The following is a 17750-nucleotide window of genomic DNA, read 5'->3' as shown; positions in this document are numbered from 1 at the left end:
GGGTGGTAAAAACCCCATACTGGGGCTGGGGGGCAAGAACCATTTTCAGTGTGGGGTCATGGGGGACTTCCCATCCCAGCGCGTTCCTGCTCTCTGCCACCCCCACCCTGGGGTCCCATCTGTGGGACAGTAGGTCTGTGCTGGGGCAGCGGGAAGCGGGACGGAGGAAGAGGAGGGCTGGGATGTGAGGCTGAGGCAGGGTCATGTGGAATCAGGGCTGTCGTCACTTCCTCCGAGGGGGGAGGGGGAAGGGGGAAGGGAAGGGGGAGGAGGGCGGAAGGGAGCCCTGACATGTCGGCCCTGTCCATCCCTTTCCCTGCTGCAAACCTCCTGGAACAGCCCTGGGTCGGAATCAGCCCACACTCAACACCCCCCACGCAGCCACAGCTATCCCACTGTCCTGGGGTTTGGGGTGGAGAGTGTTCCTGAATTCTGTCCTGGGAGTTCGGGATGTAGAGTGTCCCTGAATCCCAAGGATGGTAATTTCCACCCTACGCATCAACCCTGGCCCCCCATAGATGAGACTCCCACTCTGCAAACTGGGGGCCCCAGCACTCTTCCAACCACCATCAGAAAAACGTGTCACAGCTCCATGGACTTTGTCTAATTGATCCTTGGAGCTTTACCTGTGAGAAATCAGGGATTGGTGATGGTGCCCTGGTCCTGCTTTGCTGCTGCCCTGGCAGCTCCCACTGGCTGTGAGTGATCCAGAGCCACGCCGGGATGTGGAGATGCCTGAGCTGAATTCCTGGGCGAGCTGGTTTCTGTATTCAACGTCTTCTGGAGGGTTTAATGTGGGTGGAACGGGGTTGCCTCCTGTAAGTGTCTGCCCACATCAGAGCTCTTGTCATGGGGCCAGTGGGAGCCATGGGATGGCATTGGTGTGAAACACAACCCCCAAACCCAATTTCTGAGTCAGATTTGCCGACTATTTACCATAATTATTAACAACAATCCTATTTATACCCCATGATAGTTTCAGTCCCTAGAGTATGAACAAGCAGCAAAGAACCTGTCCTTGCTGTGGGAATGCCACCCACTAAAGCAGCTCTGGGATTCAGCGGTCGGCACCAGCACAGCAGGAAGCACTTGCTCCATAATAAACATTGCTGGAGAACTACCATGGATCCACATGGCACAGCCTCACAGAGGTGGGCTGGGAGGGTGGTGACCCCCTCTTTGCCTCCAGCCACATGGTCACTGCGCCCAGCTCAGATCTTCTGCACGTAGTTCCCAGGGAAAAGCCCTTCCTTGCCGTGCAAGCGGCCTTTCCACCAGCCCGAGATATCTGGGAAAGGGGAGAACCAGCCAGGTCAGGGGTGGTGCTGCCACAGTGGGGAGTGAAGCTGGGCAAGACAGAGGTTGGTACCTTCCAGCAGGATGTCAATGATGTCCCCCACGTTGAAGCTGAGCTCATCCACGTCCTGCCCGACGTACTGGTAGAGCGCCCGGCACCGTGGCACTGCCTTGGGCTGGGCCTTGGGCCGCCGGGCTGGGGGCGGCCGCTGGCTCACACTGCGCCGGCGCTGCATCCTGAGGGGTGGGAGGAACAGGGTCCACACGGGGAGGGCAGGAGGGTGGGGGGTTTGCTGCTCCCTCCTTCCCACCCTGCCCTCCCACACCCCTGGGATGCTCCGTGTCTACTAGGAGGTGGGTCCTCCTAGTGCAGGGACTGGGAGAACTCAGCCAGGATGTGCTGCACCCTCCTTCCTTTCCTGCTGCCTCACACCCATGGGATGCTCTGTGCCTGCAGGTGGGTCTTCCAGTGCAGGGACTGGGAGAACTGGGATACACAAGAGCCTGGGAAATGTGTCCTGCCAGCAAAGGCAGGTTGCCCCAACTCGGTCTGCTCCTCAGAGGGGAAAAAGCATCTCCTGGTGCTGGAGGCAGTGGGAGGGGAGGATATGTCAGGGAGTGGGACATGGGACAGGACCTACCCAGCTACCCCCTGGTCAGGCACGTTGAGGAAATCCATGTTGTGCTCAGATGGGGGCCGTGTCCTGGGCTGGTGGCCAGCGTTCAGGGGGGGCAGTGCCGTGGCCGGTGGGCCCCGTGTCTGCTTCTGGGGCACCTTGTAGGTGTCCCTCTGTGGCCGCCCATCACCCTGTGGGAACTGAGGTGCCCCGTTCCTGCAGGCTCCTGGAAGATCCCATCCCAGGATGGTGCATTACGGGGGGTTCATGCTCAGCCTGCACCCCCTGGGAGTGCAGCACTGGCTGGATCCAGGCTGGGGTCTCCCCTCCCTGGCACCCCCCTCCTCACCTCTTGGTGCTGGTGGGGCGGTCCGGGAGGGTGCTGGGACCCTGCTGCCACCTCTGCTCTGCGTTGCCCCCTTCCTTGTGGGCTCTGGGGGGACACAAGCCCCCCGTTAGGTGACTGTCCTCAGAGCCAGCTGAGTGGGCTTCCCCCCATTTATACCCAGCTGTCCTGTTCCCAAAGCTCCCTGTGCTGCCCTATCAGCCCAGCAGAAGTGGGTCCCTCCTGGGTGAGACACAAACCCAGCAGGGTTGGGCACACACCAGCTCACCCCAATATTCCCAGGCCTCCAGCTGTGCCCTGCAGCCCCAGTACTCCTGTGTGCCCCCCCTGCCACCCCCTGGGTACCCTGGCACTCACTGGCATTCCTGGGGAGCCCATCCCCAATGCTGACCGTAAGGGTTTTGCCTCCAGCTTTGAGGGTGGCCGTGTCGCCCTGTGCTCTGATGAAGGTGACGTTGCGGGTGCCACCACCGCCCCAGCCCTCCTTCTTCACCCGAAACTGTAGTCTAGGGGAGAGACAGGGCCATGAGACCACAGTGACAGGGCCCTGTCCTGCTTTGTCACCTCTCCTGGCCCCCATCCTTACGTATCCTTGAAGGAGAGGGGCAGCTTGGAACGGGTGAGCTCCTCAAAGCGTTTGCACAACAGGCTGATCAGCTCCGTCTTGAAGATGGACTCCAAGAAGTTGTCGGCGTCCTTCTCATGGAGGATGAAGAAGTCATCCTGCCTGGTGCTGGGGGAGCAACCCCAGTTTGTGGGGTGTCAGTAGGAGACAAGGCTGGTGCCAGCTGGCACTGGAGGCCCTGCTGGGCTTGGGTCCACCCCAAGGAAATTTAGAGGGTGATTTGGCTGGAAAGCTCCAAGACCTCCAAAGCCCCATCTGCAAAGCATCCTGTGGGGAGCTTCCTCCTCACAGCTCGATGATCTGTTGCCTCCATGGACAAGGGGCTGGGGGCACCATGGACAAGGGGCTGGGGGACAGCAGGGGATGGGGAGGTCGGTGGAGGTTGAGGTGACCCCCCCTGTGGAGCCCAAGCTAAGGGACACACCTCAGCGAGACTCCGCTCACCGCCTGGAGCTCCACCTTCTTCTTGAGCACCTCCTTGATCTGCCCCTTCTCAGGGCCCTTCTTCACCTTCTCCCGCCCGATCAGGTAGAAGTACTTGGGGGTGAGGATGAAATCCCGCTTGATGGGCTTGGGAAAGGGACAGGAGAGGGGGGTGAGGGGTGTTTGCTAGGGGGCACCTGCCCCACACACACATCCCACCTAAGGAAAGCCACCATGGCCGTCCCAAGCCACAGGTGTGTCCGTGTACCTTGAACCTCCGGTCGTATTTGGTGACGGAGTCGGCGAAGTCGATCCGCTCCCGCTTGGCCAGGAACTGGCGCAGCTCCGGCCGCTCCTCCATGCCCAGGTAATCGCCCACGAAATTCCTGTTGATGCTGTTCCTCCTCCGCTCCTTGAAGTTGTAGAGGATGCTGGCAGCTGTGAAAGAATCCCAAAGCAACTCTGGTCAGACAGGGCTCTGTGCTGGCGGCTCAGAGCCCTCCCAAACCAGCTGTGGGATCTGTCACACGGATCATGGCAGCAAGAAGTGGGGCTTGTTATATGCCATGGGAGGAATCCCAGCTGCTTGAGCCGGGCTGGCTTTGAAACCCATTAATTGCCTTCAAAAATCCTTTTGCTGTGGGAAGGAGGGATGGTCACAGCTGCTTTCTGGATTTTCCTCCTTGATTTTTCACTGCATGTTTGGGAAGGTTGGAAAACCCCTGTAGGGGGTCAGGCAAGGACCACTGGGCTTTCCCATCCCTCTGCCAATGCTGATTCCCAGCTACTCCTCTCCATCCTTTTGCAGGTAATGAAATGCAGAACGAGACAGCACAAGGATCTGCTTCTGTCTTACGGCCCCTCCCGGGGCTGGAAATGAGAGCAAGAAATCTGTGCCTTCCTTCAAGATGTGGGAAAAGACTCTGGACATCTCATGGTCTGGTTCCTCTTCACACCCCTCCTCATAAGTGCCATGATTAGGAGTCGGGATGCTACTCTGGCAGATGAGCTGTCCTAATGAAAAACACCCTAAAAGGGGTGCTGGGGTGATGGTGTCCATGTCCTTGCCTGGCCTTACCCTCCTCTCTCATCTGCTCGTACTTCCTGATGGCGACGTGCCGGCGCCAGGCCTTCTGGATCACGCGGGCGAAGCCGTCAAATTTCCTCTCCCGCATCTCCTCAAGCAGGAAGAGCTGGGAGGGACACAGAGCGCTGAGTGTGGCTGTCCAGGACACCCCACCGCAGTGTCCCTGGGGGTGCAGGGCTGGGGGGCACCCACCGACTCGGGGTTCTTGACGAACACTTTGCTCCGGCCCATCTGGTACTGGTCGGGGTCCATGTGGACGGAGCGCAGCAGGTGCTGCACCCCTTGGCGCTCGTCCCCGCGCCACGACGGCCACGTCTCGGGGGTGAGGATGGCGTAGCTGTGGGGAGAGACACTGAATCAGGGAATCATGGAACGGGCGGGGTTGGGTTGGAAGGGATCTTAAAAGATCATCTTGTCCCACCCCCTGCCATAGGCAGGGACACCTTCCACTAGCCCAGGTTGCTCCAAGCCCCATCCAACCTGGCCTTGGACACTTCCAGGGATGGGGCAGCCACAGCTGCTCCGGGAAAGCTGTGCCAGGGCCTCAGCACCCTCACAGGGAGGAATTTCTTCCTAATGAAAAGCCGTGACATGGCTGGACTGCGGGGATCTGCCATCCCCCATCCCATAAAGAGAGGGACCCACTTCAGACAGGTGTGTACTGGTGCTGCCTGGCTGTGTCTTCATGATCCACAGCACTGGGAGGCCAATTTGGGGTACAAGAGAAGGATATCTGGGGCTCCCACCACCCCTGATACTTCACAGCAACATAAAGTGCTTTTCACAAGAGCAAGTAGGGGGAAAGGACAAGGGGGAAAGGATTCAAACTGAAAGAGAGAAGGTTTAGATGGGATCTTGGGAAGAAATTCTTCCCTGTGAGGGTGGGGAGGCCCTGGCACAGGTTGCCCAGAGCAGCTGTGGCTGCCCCATCCCTGGAAGTGTCCAAGGCCAGGTTGGAGAGGGCTTGGAGCAACCTGGGCTAGTGGAAGGTGTCCCTGCCCATGGCAGGGGGTTGCATTAATTTATCCTAAATTTATAAAACAATTACTATCTAAATAATTAAATTAATTCCCCATGGTCACTCACCGTTGCAGGAATTTGTGGAAGAGCCGGCGGTAGGCGAATCCCGCCCGGCGCACCCGGATGTTCTCCTTCAGCCCCAGGTACTCGACTTGGTGCTTCACCCTGCGGAGCCAGGAGGGACAGTGTGGGATGGCAGGTCACAGTGGGACCTGCTGGGGCCCTTTGGCCCCTGTTTGCAAAGGGATGTACATGAGAGCTTCTTGGGGCTCAGATGAGTGATGCACCTAAAGGGGATGGAGCGCCTACACACACTCCTCATTCTGCCCTGGATCTGTGGGCAGCTCAGAGGGACCAGTTTTTGGAGGAAAGCCAGTCCTGGCCACCTCTCCATGGCTGTGTCCCATTCCCTGAACTCTGTGGGCTCCCTGTTACCTGCTCTCCTCCCAGTCCCGGGGTTTCTTGGTCTCATTGGGTTTGATGCAGCGGATGTAGTGTGGAGTGCACTTCATTAGCGTGTTCACCAGGTCATTGGCCTGTTTCTGTTGCAAGGATCGACCTCTGGAGCATTAAAGATGTTGGTGGGAGCCCATCACCCTGCTGCTGACCCAGGGGCAGCCACTGTCCTGCAGCCCATGGGACGTACCTTGATTTTGGAGCCCGCCGTGGTTGGTCGTCCCTTTTTGTCAGAATCAAGTTTTTCTGGGAAAAGCATCTGGATGAAACCGCTGGAAGGGAGGTGACAGTCCCCAGGTGAGAGCTGTCAGGCTCCCCAGGCTCAGCAGGGTCAGTGCTGGTGGGTGAGCCCCCCTTTTCCCAGCCCTGCAGCCCTGGGATGTCACCTGGAGGGATGTCACCCAGGGGGCCTGTGGGGTGATGCAGGATGCTGAGCACCCCGAGCTGTGGTTCCCACAAAAGCAGGATCAGCCCTTATGATCTGGATGTTGAGGATGCTGCCCTATGCCCCAGCCCTTTTGGGGTGTCCCCAGAACTGCCAGGACTCACAATTCACTGCTCTGCATGAGCTCGATGAGGTCGGTGAACAGCACGTCCCGGTTGCGCTCGCAGAAGCCGTTCACGTCATAGGACACCTGGGGACAGGAGGGGACCTCAGCCCTGCGCCCTGGTGGCCAGGTGAAGGGTGTTGGGTGCAGAGTGTGGGTCTGGGGTGCTGTACCTTGCCTGCATAGTGGTGGATGATGAAGCCCGAGCTCCAGCTGTTGAAGTGCTCGTGGGTACCCACGGCCGCCTGCAGCTTCTGCAGCAGGGTCTGGTCTGCGCCCTCGCCTGTGGCATGCATGGTGGCACAGACGTCATCCAGGACACTCATGATCCCAGGGGGGTTCTGGCAGAGGGGGAGGGAAACCATGGGTGTCCAAAGGTCCCAGTCCTGCACCTGGCTGTGCTGGTCAAAGCTGTTTCATGCTGAACCTCAGCTTAGGTTAAGGATGCAGAGGAGAGTCAAGGTTCAAGTCCAGGTTGGAGCAACCTGGTCTAGTGGAGGGTGTCCCTGCCCACAGCAGGGGGTGGAATGAGATGGGCTTTAAGGTTCCTTCCAACCCAAACCATTCTGTGATTCTCTGCTCCCCATCAGGACTGCCCTCTGCCACCCATCCTTGACAGCACTCAGCCCACTCAGCCCCTGCTGGTGCCTCTGCTCCCTGAGAAAGCCTCCCCTGGCAGAGGGGACCCCACTCACCAGCTTGTTCTCTATTAGGTCACACACCACCTTGTTGTTGAAATACTGGATCTGGGTCCACTTGATCCCCTCCTGCACATATTCCTCCTGGGGAAGCACAGGGAGAGCTGTGTGGGCTCCTGAGCCCATGGGATACACTGCAGCCCCCCTGCTCCAGCTGTGCCAGGGAGGAGGGAGGGTGCAGGAATTGGGATGCTGGCACAGCCCTGCTGCCCCTCAGCCCAGCGCCCCCTGTACCTGCTCTGCCTTCAGGGTCAGCTCTATGAAGATCTGCTGCAGCTTCTCGTTCACAAAGTTAATGCAGAATTGCTCAAAGCCATTTTTCTGCAAAGGTACAAAAGATGAAAGAGAAAGCAGGGCTGAGTTGTCTTCTGCCCTTCTGGCTTATTCCAGGGACCTCAACCAACAGAGCCTTTGGGTGCTGCTCCAGGGACCCTTCTCGGGGTCTGACATCCCCCTGATCCAGCTGCTCTCCTTGCTGCAGGAGCAGGGAAGGACATTCCCAGCTGGACTCCTACAGCAAAGCAACAACTTCCTTGTGAGGGGAAGAGGAGAGGCAGACATTGATCTCTGTGGTGACCAGTGACAGAACCCAAGGGAATGGCCTGAAGTTGTGTCAGGGAAGGTTTGGGTTGGATATTATGAAAAGCTTCCTCCCCTAGCAGGTGGTCAGGCACTGAAACAGGCTCCCCAGGGCAGTGGTCATGCAAAGAGTTCAAGGAGAGTTTGGGCAACGCTCTCAGGGACAGGGTGGAATTGTTGGGGTGCCCTGTGCAGGGCCAGGAGCTAGACTGATGATCCTTGTGGGTCCCTTCCAATTCAGGACATTCTGTGATCACACACCTGGAATATCTCGAAGCCGTAGATGTCCAGCACCCCAATGCTGTACTCCTCGTATGGCTTCTGCATGGCCCTGTTGATGGACTGTGGGAGAGGGGACAAGCCATCACCACAGGTGCAAGGCAGCGGGATTGGCTTACTCTGGAGCTGATGGTGACACCCAGAGGACCACCCACCTCCACGAGGAAGTCAAAGACACGGGCGTAGAGCCCCTTGGCCAGGGCGTCGCGGGTGTAGGCTGCCTGCTCCACGTTTAGGGTGACGGTGATGGACTCGGAGCGGCCGCCCCACTTGCTGTCCATCTTCCTGCTGGTCACCTTCTCGTTCAGGCGGTCCTGGTCGACCCCCAGCAGGTAGGCAGGGAAGGCCAGGGCTGGGCAGAGCAGGGAGGTGGTCAGGGCTGCCTGTACACCCACAGCCCTGGCTGGAACCCCCAGTCCCGTCCGAGTGCCAAGGACAGCAGTGAGTGGGGACACGGGTGGGTCCTTCCTCTGCCAAATCGCAGCAAGTGACTCCTGCCATCCATCCCCTTGCTAATCAAGCCCTCGTTGAGCCATTTGCTTGCTGCCTCAGTTTCTCCATCTCTAACGTGGTACTGCCTCCCTCCTCTGCCAGGGAATTTGTGACACAGTTTGCCCCTCAATTCCAGGGGTCTCTGTGACCATCACCACCCGCCCTCCCCTGGAGCTACTTGGCTACTCACAGTCCACGTTTTCCACCCGGGCGTAGTTCCCTTCCTCCCGAAAGCTGATGTTTCCCAGGTGGAGGATCCCGGCCACGATCTGCAGCACCAGCTGCTGGTCCTCGCCCCGGATGCCGATGACCTGCATGGCATTCTGGGGGGGGGCAGGGAGCTCATCAGCCCCCGCCCAGCCGCGGAGGCTTTAGGGACCCCCTTCCCGGGCACTCACCATGGTCTCATGGAAGTCGCTGCGGTCATCCGTGCCCTCCACCTGGTAGGTGTCTGTCTGGTTCAGGTAATAGTAATAATCCGGGCTCATGATGCCCAGGTTCTGTCGTTGCTCTTGGGACGCCCCTTCGATGAGCTGCGAGGGAATGAGTAGCTGCAGTTACCTGGTCTCTGGCTCCCCCTCCCAGCCCGGCGGCTCCTGACCACCCCAGTACCTGGTAGTAGATGTGGAAATTCCTCTCGCACTCGTTCTGGCTCACTACCCGCGACTTCTCCAGCAGGAAGTTGGAGATCTTCCCCCCGTCGGGTTCTCCGCCCCGGCTGAACTGGATCTCGAAGTACTTCCCCTGCCCCGGCACAGATGCTGCTCAGAGCCACGGCCCTGCTGGGATTCCTTACTCCCCCGGGCCCCCTCACTCTCCTCTGTTTCCCTCCACTGGAGGAGCATTGCTGGGATGTGTATCCCTGCTCATGTGGTAACCTCTTTGCTCTCTATGGCTGCCTGGAGTCAGGTGAAAGTCAGTCTCTCCTCCCAGGTAATAAGCAACAGGACAACAGGACTAGAGGAAATAGCCTCAACTTGTCCCAGGGAAGGTTTAGGTTGGATATTAGGAAAAATTCCTTCACTGAAAGGGCGATCAGGCATAGGCATAGGCTGCCCAGGGCAGTGGTGGAGTCACTATCCCTGGAAGGATTTAAAAGCTGTGTGGATGTGGCACCTGGGAACATGGTTTAGAGGTGGCCTTGGCAGTGCTGTGTTAATGGTTGGACTTGATGATCTTAAAGGTCTTTTTTAACCTAAATTTGTGATTTTGTGACCCTCTGCACTGCCCTGGCAACACTCACAAAGCGGCTGGAGTTATTGTTCCGGACAGTTTTGGCATTTCCAAAGGCTTCCAGCAGTGGGTTGGACTGCAGGATGATGTCCTTCACGTGCTGGGGGCAGAGGAAGGGCAGGTCTGAGCTGTGGGGGCCATCCAGCTGTGCCCCACGGCCTTGGGGTTGGGGACTTTGTGTGTCCCCAGCCCAGAAATGGCTGCTCTGTGGGGGGGGGTCAGGGGCTGGGGAGAGCTTGGGAGGTGAAGTGCCCTGTGGCAGGGGTGACCACAGACCTACCTGCACCTTGTCCCCACCCCCGGACACTTTGGAGATGTAGCCCATGATGTATTTTGCCGCCACCGTTTTGCCGGCCCCGCTTTCTCCGCTGTGCAAATGCCAAAGCAGAGTAGGCTGTGAGATGGTCCCACCAGAGTCACCTTCCCTGGGGGGCTTCAGAGGGTGATGCTTTAGCAGGACCAGAGGGTGACAGCAAGTTTTGGGGGCTGTGACCTTCCCCCTGGGGACGGGGCTGCCCAGGCACTCTGGGGTGTAAGTGGGACCAGAGCATTGCTCAGTGAGATGTTGGATTTCTTGTTGCTGGGTTTTGGAGGGGAAGAGGGAGACCTGGGAGCCTCAAGGGGAAGTCTCTGGCCTTCCCCCACATCCTGACCATTTCCCTTGCAACACTCCACCGGAAAGGTGCATTGCTCAAGGCTCTGGCCCTGCCTGGGACCACCCAGTGGCCCAGGACATCGGGGTCCCTCCAGACACCACAATGTCCCCCAGGACACTCCAGCCACTTCTTGCCATCACATGGTTGCTGTGTTTAATTAGGAAGTCCCTGGGTGTGGGGAGAAGAGGTGCTGGGGGAATGCTGTCCCAGAGCAGTGACATGGGGTCCCAACTGTGCCCACTGTCCCCCAGTACCTGATGATGACACACTGGTTCTCCCTGTCGATCAGCATGTTCCGGTACATGTTGTCAGTCAGGGCGTAGATATGGGGGGGATTTTCATACTGAGCCTAAACAGGGGACAGGGACAGTGATGATGAGCACAGAGCAGCCACCAGCCCCTGCCCTGAGCCCCCACCCCAAATCCCCTTAACTTTCCCCACATGGGAATTAGTCCCTTCCCGCAAACATGAGCTCATCAGCAGCACGTCCAAGGTTTTTTGACTCTCCCCTCCTTCCTGGGAAGCTCATCAGGCAGAGCTACTCGGGCTGGATTTTACCATGTTTGGGTTGCTTTGGTGTGGATTTATGAGCTGAATTTCCCAGGAATGTGGGTTTGCTGCTGAGCCTCGTTACTGACGTGCTAGGGAGCACTGCTGGGGAGCACTGACCCCTGCAGCAGCTGAAGGGCTGGGGAGGAGGGGGACCCTCAGGGGTCACCCTGAAGGTTTTGAACCCAAAGAGCCCGTGGCAGCCTCACCGCGCCCTGGTACAGCTCGATCTCGCGGTCGGTGAAATACGGCATCTGCTTGAAGGGGTTCACGGAGATGAGCACGGGCCCGATGTAGGTCTGGGTGGCATGTTAAGGTCTCTGTGTCCTTTCCCTTCCCACTGCCCAATCCCACCCCGGAGGCAGCATCAGAGCAATGGTAGAAAGGTGGTTTTGGGGTCCCTGCCACGCCCTGGAAGCTGCACCAGGAATACCACGAGGGTTTTCCACTCGGAAGCTGCCATGACTTGGCTTTGCCCCCTCAGCCTGAGGATGTCCCCGGTGGTGTGAGGGACACAGGGCACAGCAGGAGCATCCCCTCAGCTCCCTGGCCTGGCTGAGAATCCACTCCAAATGGGGCATCTCCAGCATCCCACAGTCTCCTGGAATTCATACTCTGCCCACACTCACTCTGCAGCGGGAGCCCATCCCTGTTTTCCAGTCAGGGAAACTGAGGCACTGAGAGGGAAGAAACTGTGGCTCCTGCCTTTCCCTGCTGTCACTCTGCTGCCTCAGCCCCTGCCTGCAGCATCCCCAGGTAACTCAGTGTGGGCAGGAGAATGGAAAATCAGGGAATTGCACCTGGAAACGGCGCAGTAGCAGGATTTGAATGAGCCCCCAGCACAATGGGGAGATGGAGGTTGGGGACAGAGTGGTGCCAGTGGGATTACTTTGAACCCTTGATGTCTGATGTCTTATTTTTGTCCCACCTGAGAGCAGGGCAGAGGGAGAGTGACCAAAGGGCAGGAAGAGAGGGGCTTTTCTGGGAAATGCAGAAGTGCAGGATGCTGAGTCATGGCTGGATGGAGCCCTGCAGACAGCAACACAAAAAAAAAAAAAAAGGAAGAAAGACGCTGTGTGGGCTATTCTTTTCCTCCAAACCAAAAAAAAAGGCCAACCCCAAAGCCAGCCCCTAAACACACGTGAAGCCCCGGGGCTGCAGGGGAGGAGGCTGTGTCACAGCTGGCCAGCACAGCATCGCCTTGTAAGGTCAGAGCTGCATCTTCAGGGAAACCACATCCAGTGGCGTGGGCGGGAGACAGCCCTGCTGTCAGCCCAGAGAGCCCCCACCGTGCCCCACTCTGCTCCCCGGGGCTCTGGGGCGTAGGGGAAGCTGGGATGGTGGTGCTGAGCCGTTCACGTCCCCAGGGAGGTGTGGGGTGAGCGAGGAAGGGCTTGGGGACACGTCCCCACCCACAGCACGGGCCGAGAGCCACAGAGCCTCGTGCTTGGTGCTCTGAGTGTCAGCTCTGGGATGGGAGCAGGGACTGGGCTGGGGATGACATGGGGGGGCAACACTGGGCAGGGAGGGAGCTTTGTCCCCTGTTCTGGGTTAGGGTGTCCTGTGTGTCCTGACACTAGTGGGAGTGAGGGATGGCACCTCCTCCCTGTGCCTGCAGCGATGCTCCTGCACCACCCAGGGTTTGCCTGTGTTTGCAGCCACACTGAGGGCACTGGGGAGGGTGGTGACCACAACAGGGGACAATGGTCACTCCTGCCACGAGGTCTGGCCCCCTTGTCACAGGCAGGTGGGTCTCAGGTGTGCAGGAGCAGCAGGAGACAGCGGATGAAGGGCTTTGCTCAGGGCTTTGTGGCCACAAAGGAAGAACCAAAGTGGGTCCCAGGGCATGGCAGGATAAGGGTCTTGGTTGCTGTGTGCCAAGTGCAAGTCAGTTTGGGAATGGCAACATTCCTCCAGCTGATCCCAATCCTGTCCCACCAGTGCGAGGACAGGACACTCTGGAAGCACTGGGGCAGCCCCAGTTTGTCCCATGCCCTGGCAAAGCCTTGGAGCCCATCCCTGTTGCTCCCTGTCCCCATCCTGCTGCCCTGGGGAGGATACAAAGATGAAATCATCCATGAAACGCTTCTTGAGGTTCTCCACGATGGCCTCCTCGTTGATCTTGGAGAGCAGCACCATGTCATCCACACCGCTCTGCTTGACATTCTGGCTCTGCCAGTGGAAGCGCTCCTTGCTGCCCTGCAGGGACACAGGGAGTGTGTCACAGGGGCCACCACTGCTGGGAGTGGAGCTCCAAAACTCCCCTGAAGTTACTGGGAGCTGTGATTGGCCCCCATCTCAGCTGTGGCTCCAAAATAGGTGAAATGAGGGGCTTTGGCCAAGCTGGGAGCTCCCAAAGCTCCAAATCTAGTGCACCAGGCCTCGCCCCACCCCTCTGGCTGCATCCCTCCCCACCACAGGTCTGGCACTGGACAAGGAGCAGACAGGGTGCTGAGACTGTGGGCACATCTGCACCATCACCCCTGCTCCTTGCAGAGCTTAACGAAGATCTAAGGAAGTAGCTGATGCACAGGCTCTGCTTATGAGTCAAAGGGGCACCAGAATAACGCAGGGGAAGGGTGGTGGTGGCATCCTCTGCCCACCCACATCCTCTTCGTATCAGGGCAGAGGTGCCACTGTGCCCCATCACCATTTCCCCCTGCGCAGGGTGACACCAGCACCCTCTTTCCAGCTGTCCTCCAACTTGCCCAGCTCTGTCTCTGGGGCAGAGCAGGAAAACTGGGCTGTGGTTTAAGCCCTTGTGGGGTAAACCCAGCCCTGGGAGCGGGGGGGGGGGTGAGATTTCCCAGTGCAGAAAATCCCCTGAGGGCTCCCCTCACCCTCGATGCTGCAGGGGGAATGTGCTGGGCACAGCTGTGGTGCCCGTGTGGCCCCTGGTGAGGTGCTGGAGGGGATACCCTGTCTGGCCCTGCCCGTGGCCCCTCTAGGCCTGTCCCTCATGGTTCCTCTTTTACCCCCACTGCTCCATCACCGATTTCACTTCTCCCCCGTCGCCCCTGGCCTGTTACTCTTTCCATTTCCCTTTTCTCCTCTTCCCCTTTTGCTTCATTTTCCTGCTGCCTCTCAAGATTTCAGGCCTCTGGACCCCAATATCTTTGGGGGCTCATCACCACCCAGCACCATCGGGATGGGGGACAGAGGGACCCTCATGGGACGTGAAGCTCTGCACCATCGTGCTGCTCCCCCTGTCCACCTCCCTCCTCACTGGGCTTTGCAACCCAAAATACCACCCATAGCCCCCCAAACCCCAAATGCAACTCAAATCCCATGGCTGGTGAAGGGGCTTTTGTCTTTGGAGCTGGGCCAGCTCAGGGGATCCAAGGGGTAATGGGGCTGCTCACACAGCCTGAAACCACTGGGGGAGCTTCTCCTCTTCCTCCTGTTTGTTGTTTATGGGTCTTTTTCTTGCCTTCCTCTCCTGTTCCTGCCCTCCATCCTAATATCCCCTAGAAAATCCACCTGGAAAAATGCAGGTGGGCTCAGTGACCCATTTCAGCTCCCAGGGAGCTGCCCAGCTTCAACCAAAACCCTGTGCTTCAGGCAAGAGAGGAGAGAGCCAGGAAAAGCCCATGGGGGGCCAAACACCTCTGTTCCATGTCCCCATCATCCCAAACCCTCTGGCACTGCTTCTGGCACCAAATTAAGGCAAATATGAGCATTTCCTGCACTGAAAGCTCGGAGATTTTGATCTGACACCCAGAGCTTCTCCTTTAGTCACACAACTGCTCAGAGCTGTCAGTGTTGAGCGTGTGCCTTCGCCACCTCCTCTTCGTCTGGGCCAGCTCAGGTGTTTTCCTGACTCTCAACTGCAAGGAAAACACCTGCTCACTTTCAATGAAGGGTTTGTCCTGGACATCTGCAAGGCTCTGGGTGTTTCCACCCTGTTTGTGGGATCATAGAGCCTGCCTGGCTTCCCTGAGCATGTTCCAAGGGGTTTGCAGGGCCAGGGCTCACTAAAATCTTGGGGGAGGATGAAGAGGAATTATGATCCCTCAAAACCATGGCATTGCCCAAACTTGGTGCCCAGTGAGCCCCCAGGGGATGGGGCTGCAGGCAGCACCCCGTGGGAGTGGGGGCACAAAATTTGCTTTTAGAGGTTTAGGGCAGCAGTTCCTCAGTCCCCTCCTCTGTCCAGGTCCCTTCCTTTGCCCCAGGATGAAGTTAGGGATGAACTGGAGAGCAGAGGTCCCCAGGGAAGGGTGCCTGGACCAAACACCTCCAGGAAACCATTTCATCCTCATGCTAAGCAGGGAGAAGCTTTTGCCCACCCCTGACCTTCCAGCTGCCCTTTGCAGCCTCTGTGCCTGAGGGACTTTGCTCCAACAGTAATGCCATGCACAGCGGGTGACACATGAGGAGCCCAGCAGCATCCCCAGGAATGTGGGATGGGGACTGTCAGCACTGGGGCTCTGGATGCCCCTGGAGCTCAGACAGGATCACTGAGGCAGGGAGGGGAGCAGCCTTATAGCAGCACTTGCAAAACATCATGTTTTTCTTCAAAGCTGAGGCCTAAACCACCAAAAAAACCTGTAAGCCCCGAGCAGGGAGCGGATGCAGCCCAAGGTGGTTTGTCTTGAGACAGGGCAGGCCCAGAAACAGCAATACCTTAAAAGCACCGGAAACCTCAAGAAGAGCGGCAGGGCTGTCACATCACTGTCACAGCCAGGCACAGGCAAGGGTTGGGATGAGGGCTGGAAGGGGTTGGGGGTTTGGCTGTGCAGCCCCACGGCCCTTGGAGAAGGCACAAAACATCTCCAGGTGTTGGGTGGCAGTGGGGAGGGGACAGTGGCCGTGTCTCTGGGGGACAGCAGCTGAGCAGCCTCTCAGAGGTGGCAGCCACAGCCGTGGGTGGGAGAAGCTTTGATTCCAGCCTGGCCACTGTCCCCTTCTTGTCTGAGTGGTGGTGGCTGGGAACAGCATCCCCCCAAGAGCAGGCCATGGGCTGGAGGACATGGCTGTGACTCCACCGTGCAGACTCTCCCTCGATGTCTGAGCATCTTCCTAATTTTCAGAGCTTTCATCTTCCTCTTCTGCCTCCGGAGCAACTTCCAGATGTGGCCACTGGCCTTCCAGCAGCCCCATGTGCTGCCTGCAGCCCCTGCTCCCTGCATCTGCCAAGGGGGCAAGGTCCAGCCATGGCGGCAAACACCCAGAGGGTCCCTCCTGGCCTGAGGCACAGGGCTGGCACCCACCACCCCATGCTCTGCCCACCCTCCACTGACCTCATCAGCACCCCAAACCCAGAAGCTCTGGTGGGAAGTTGGGCTAGGAGGAACACAAGGTTCACCCGTGGGTACCACAGCAAAATCAAACACACTTTGTGTCAGCTCAGACTCATCCCCTGGTGGGCTCCATCCTGCTCTGGGGGGCACCAACCCTGCGCCCAGCACTGGCACCCATCCCTGGCTGCTCCTCACCTCTGTGTCCTGACCCCGCTCTTCCCCCAGCCTGCTCCCTGTCCCCAAGCCTAGGAACAGTCCCCTCTCCAGCAGGGACTCTGGCAGGCTCCTGGCACTTCCCAGGAAGCAGCACAGTGGGTGCAGGACAGAACAGGCCTGAGGTGGCCCTGAGGTGGCAGGAAGAGGGGGTGACATCCCCAGGGTGCCTAAGGGGGATGGGGTGGGGGGGCCCCAGGAGGGCCCCTCTTGCACTCACCATGGTGTCCCTGTGTCCTGCTCCTGGGGGTGCTCGTGCTCCTGTCACCGAGGCTCTGGTGCCATCCCAGAGCACTTTGTGTTTCTGCTGCAACTACAAATTGCGACTAATTTTTTTTTTCTCCTCCCACTTCCTCATTTCGTGAGGGTTTGCTGGGGGTGGAGAGGACAAGAGTGGCTCTGCTGCCATGGGACCTTGGGGTGGCCCTGTCCAACAGTGTCCCCACCTCTGCTGCTGGTTGTGGGGGCCGCTCACCTGGGTGAACAGGTGGATGCTTGGTGCAGTCTGGCAGGGATGCTCAGAGCCTTTTTTTTCTTTCAGGTCTTTTAATAAAAAAGGCCACACTTCAGGAGCAGAGATGACCCATTGCTGTGGCAGAAAGCCAAGGACTGAGACAGCTCTGACTGCCATGTCCCCTCTGTCCCCTGAAGACACACCATCCCGAGATCACAGAATCGTGGAATAGTTTGGGTTGGAAGGGAACTTAAAGCTCATCTCATTCCAACCCCCTGCCATGGTCAGGGACACCTCCCACTATCCCAGGTTGCTCCAACCTGGCCTTGGACACTTCCAGGGATGGGGCAGCCACAGCTTCTCTGGGAATTCCATCTCAACCCCTCACCACCCTCACAGGGAAGAATTTCTTCCCAGTATCCCATCTATCCCTGCCCTCTGGCACTGGGAAGCCATTCTCCTTGTCCTGTCCCTCCATCCCATGTCCCAAGTCCCTCTCCAGCTCTCCTGGAGCCCCTTTAGGCCCTGCAAGGGGCTCTCAGGTCTCCCTGGAGCCTTCTCTTCTCCAGGTGAACCCCCCCAGCTCTCCCAGCCTGGCTCCAGAGCAGAGGGGCTCCAGCCCTAGAGCAACTCCGTGGCCTCCTCTGGACTCACTCCAGCAGCCCCAAATCCTTCTGATGTTGGAGACCCCAGAGCTGGAAGTAGCTCTGCAGGTGGGGGTCTCACCTGAGGGAGGCAGAGGGGCAGAATCCCCTCCCTTGACCTGCTGGCCCAGACCAGCATTACCAACACTGGGTCTCTGTGACCCTGGGGTCCTACATGTGGATCTCCACCTCTCTGACCTTCTCCAGTCCCTTGGGAAAAACCTCCCCTGCTCCCAACCCCCTCCTTCGGCATGAGGATCGTGGTGGCGTGGGGATGAGACACGACTGGGA

The 17750-nt window shown here is 58.5% G+C and overlaps 1 protein-coding gene across 1 annotated transcript; it reads right to left on the bottom strand.

Annotated features, from left to right (window-relative positions):
- Positions 1-415: 415 nt before the first annotated feature.
- On the bottom strand, positions 416-16663 carry MYO1F (myosin IF). The gene is made up of 28 exons (XM_027668157.1): positions 16582-16663; positions 12967-13104; positions 11115-11204; positions 10610-10704; positions 9980-10067; positions 9710-9799; positions 9079-9210; positions 8865-8999; positions 8657-8789; positions 8130-8326; positions 7957-8037; positions 7351-7437; positions 7114-7200; positions 6592-6759; positions 6420-6505; positions 6061-6142; positions 5850-5956; positions 5481-5579; positions 4587-4731; positions 4386-4500; positions 3576-3745; positions 3309-3454; positions 2846-2992; positions 2617-2765; positions 2263-2346; positions 1938-2139; positions 1370-1533; positions 416-1288 (listed from the first exon to the last, which is right to left on the bottom strand). The coding sequence occupies exons 1-28, from the start codon at positions 16582-16584 to the stop codon at positions 1212-1214; spliced, it is 3297 nt and encodes a 1098-aa protein (XP_027523958.1). The 5' UTR covers positions 16585-16663; the 3' UTR covers positions 416-1211.
- Positions 16664-17750: the final 1087 nt, after the last annotated feature.

This window comes from Corapipo altera, unplaced genomic scaffold (genome assembly GCF_003945725.1).
Source record: "Corapipo altera isolate COAL_440 unplaced genomic scaffold, ASM394572v1 108, whole genome shotgun sequence".
In the NCBI taxonomy this organism is placed as follows: domain Eukaryota; kingdom Metazoa; phylum Chordata; class Aves; order Passeriformes; family Pipridae; genus Corapipo; species Corapipo altera.
Note: the sequence above shows the minus strand (reverse complement) of the source record. Positions and strands in the feature narration are given on the sequence as shown.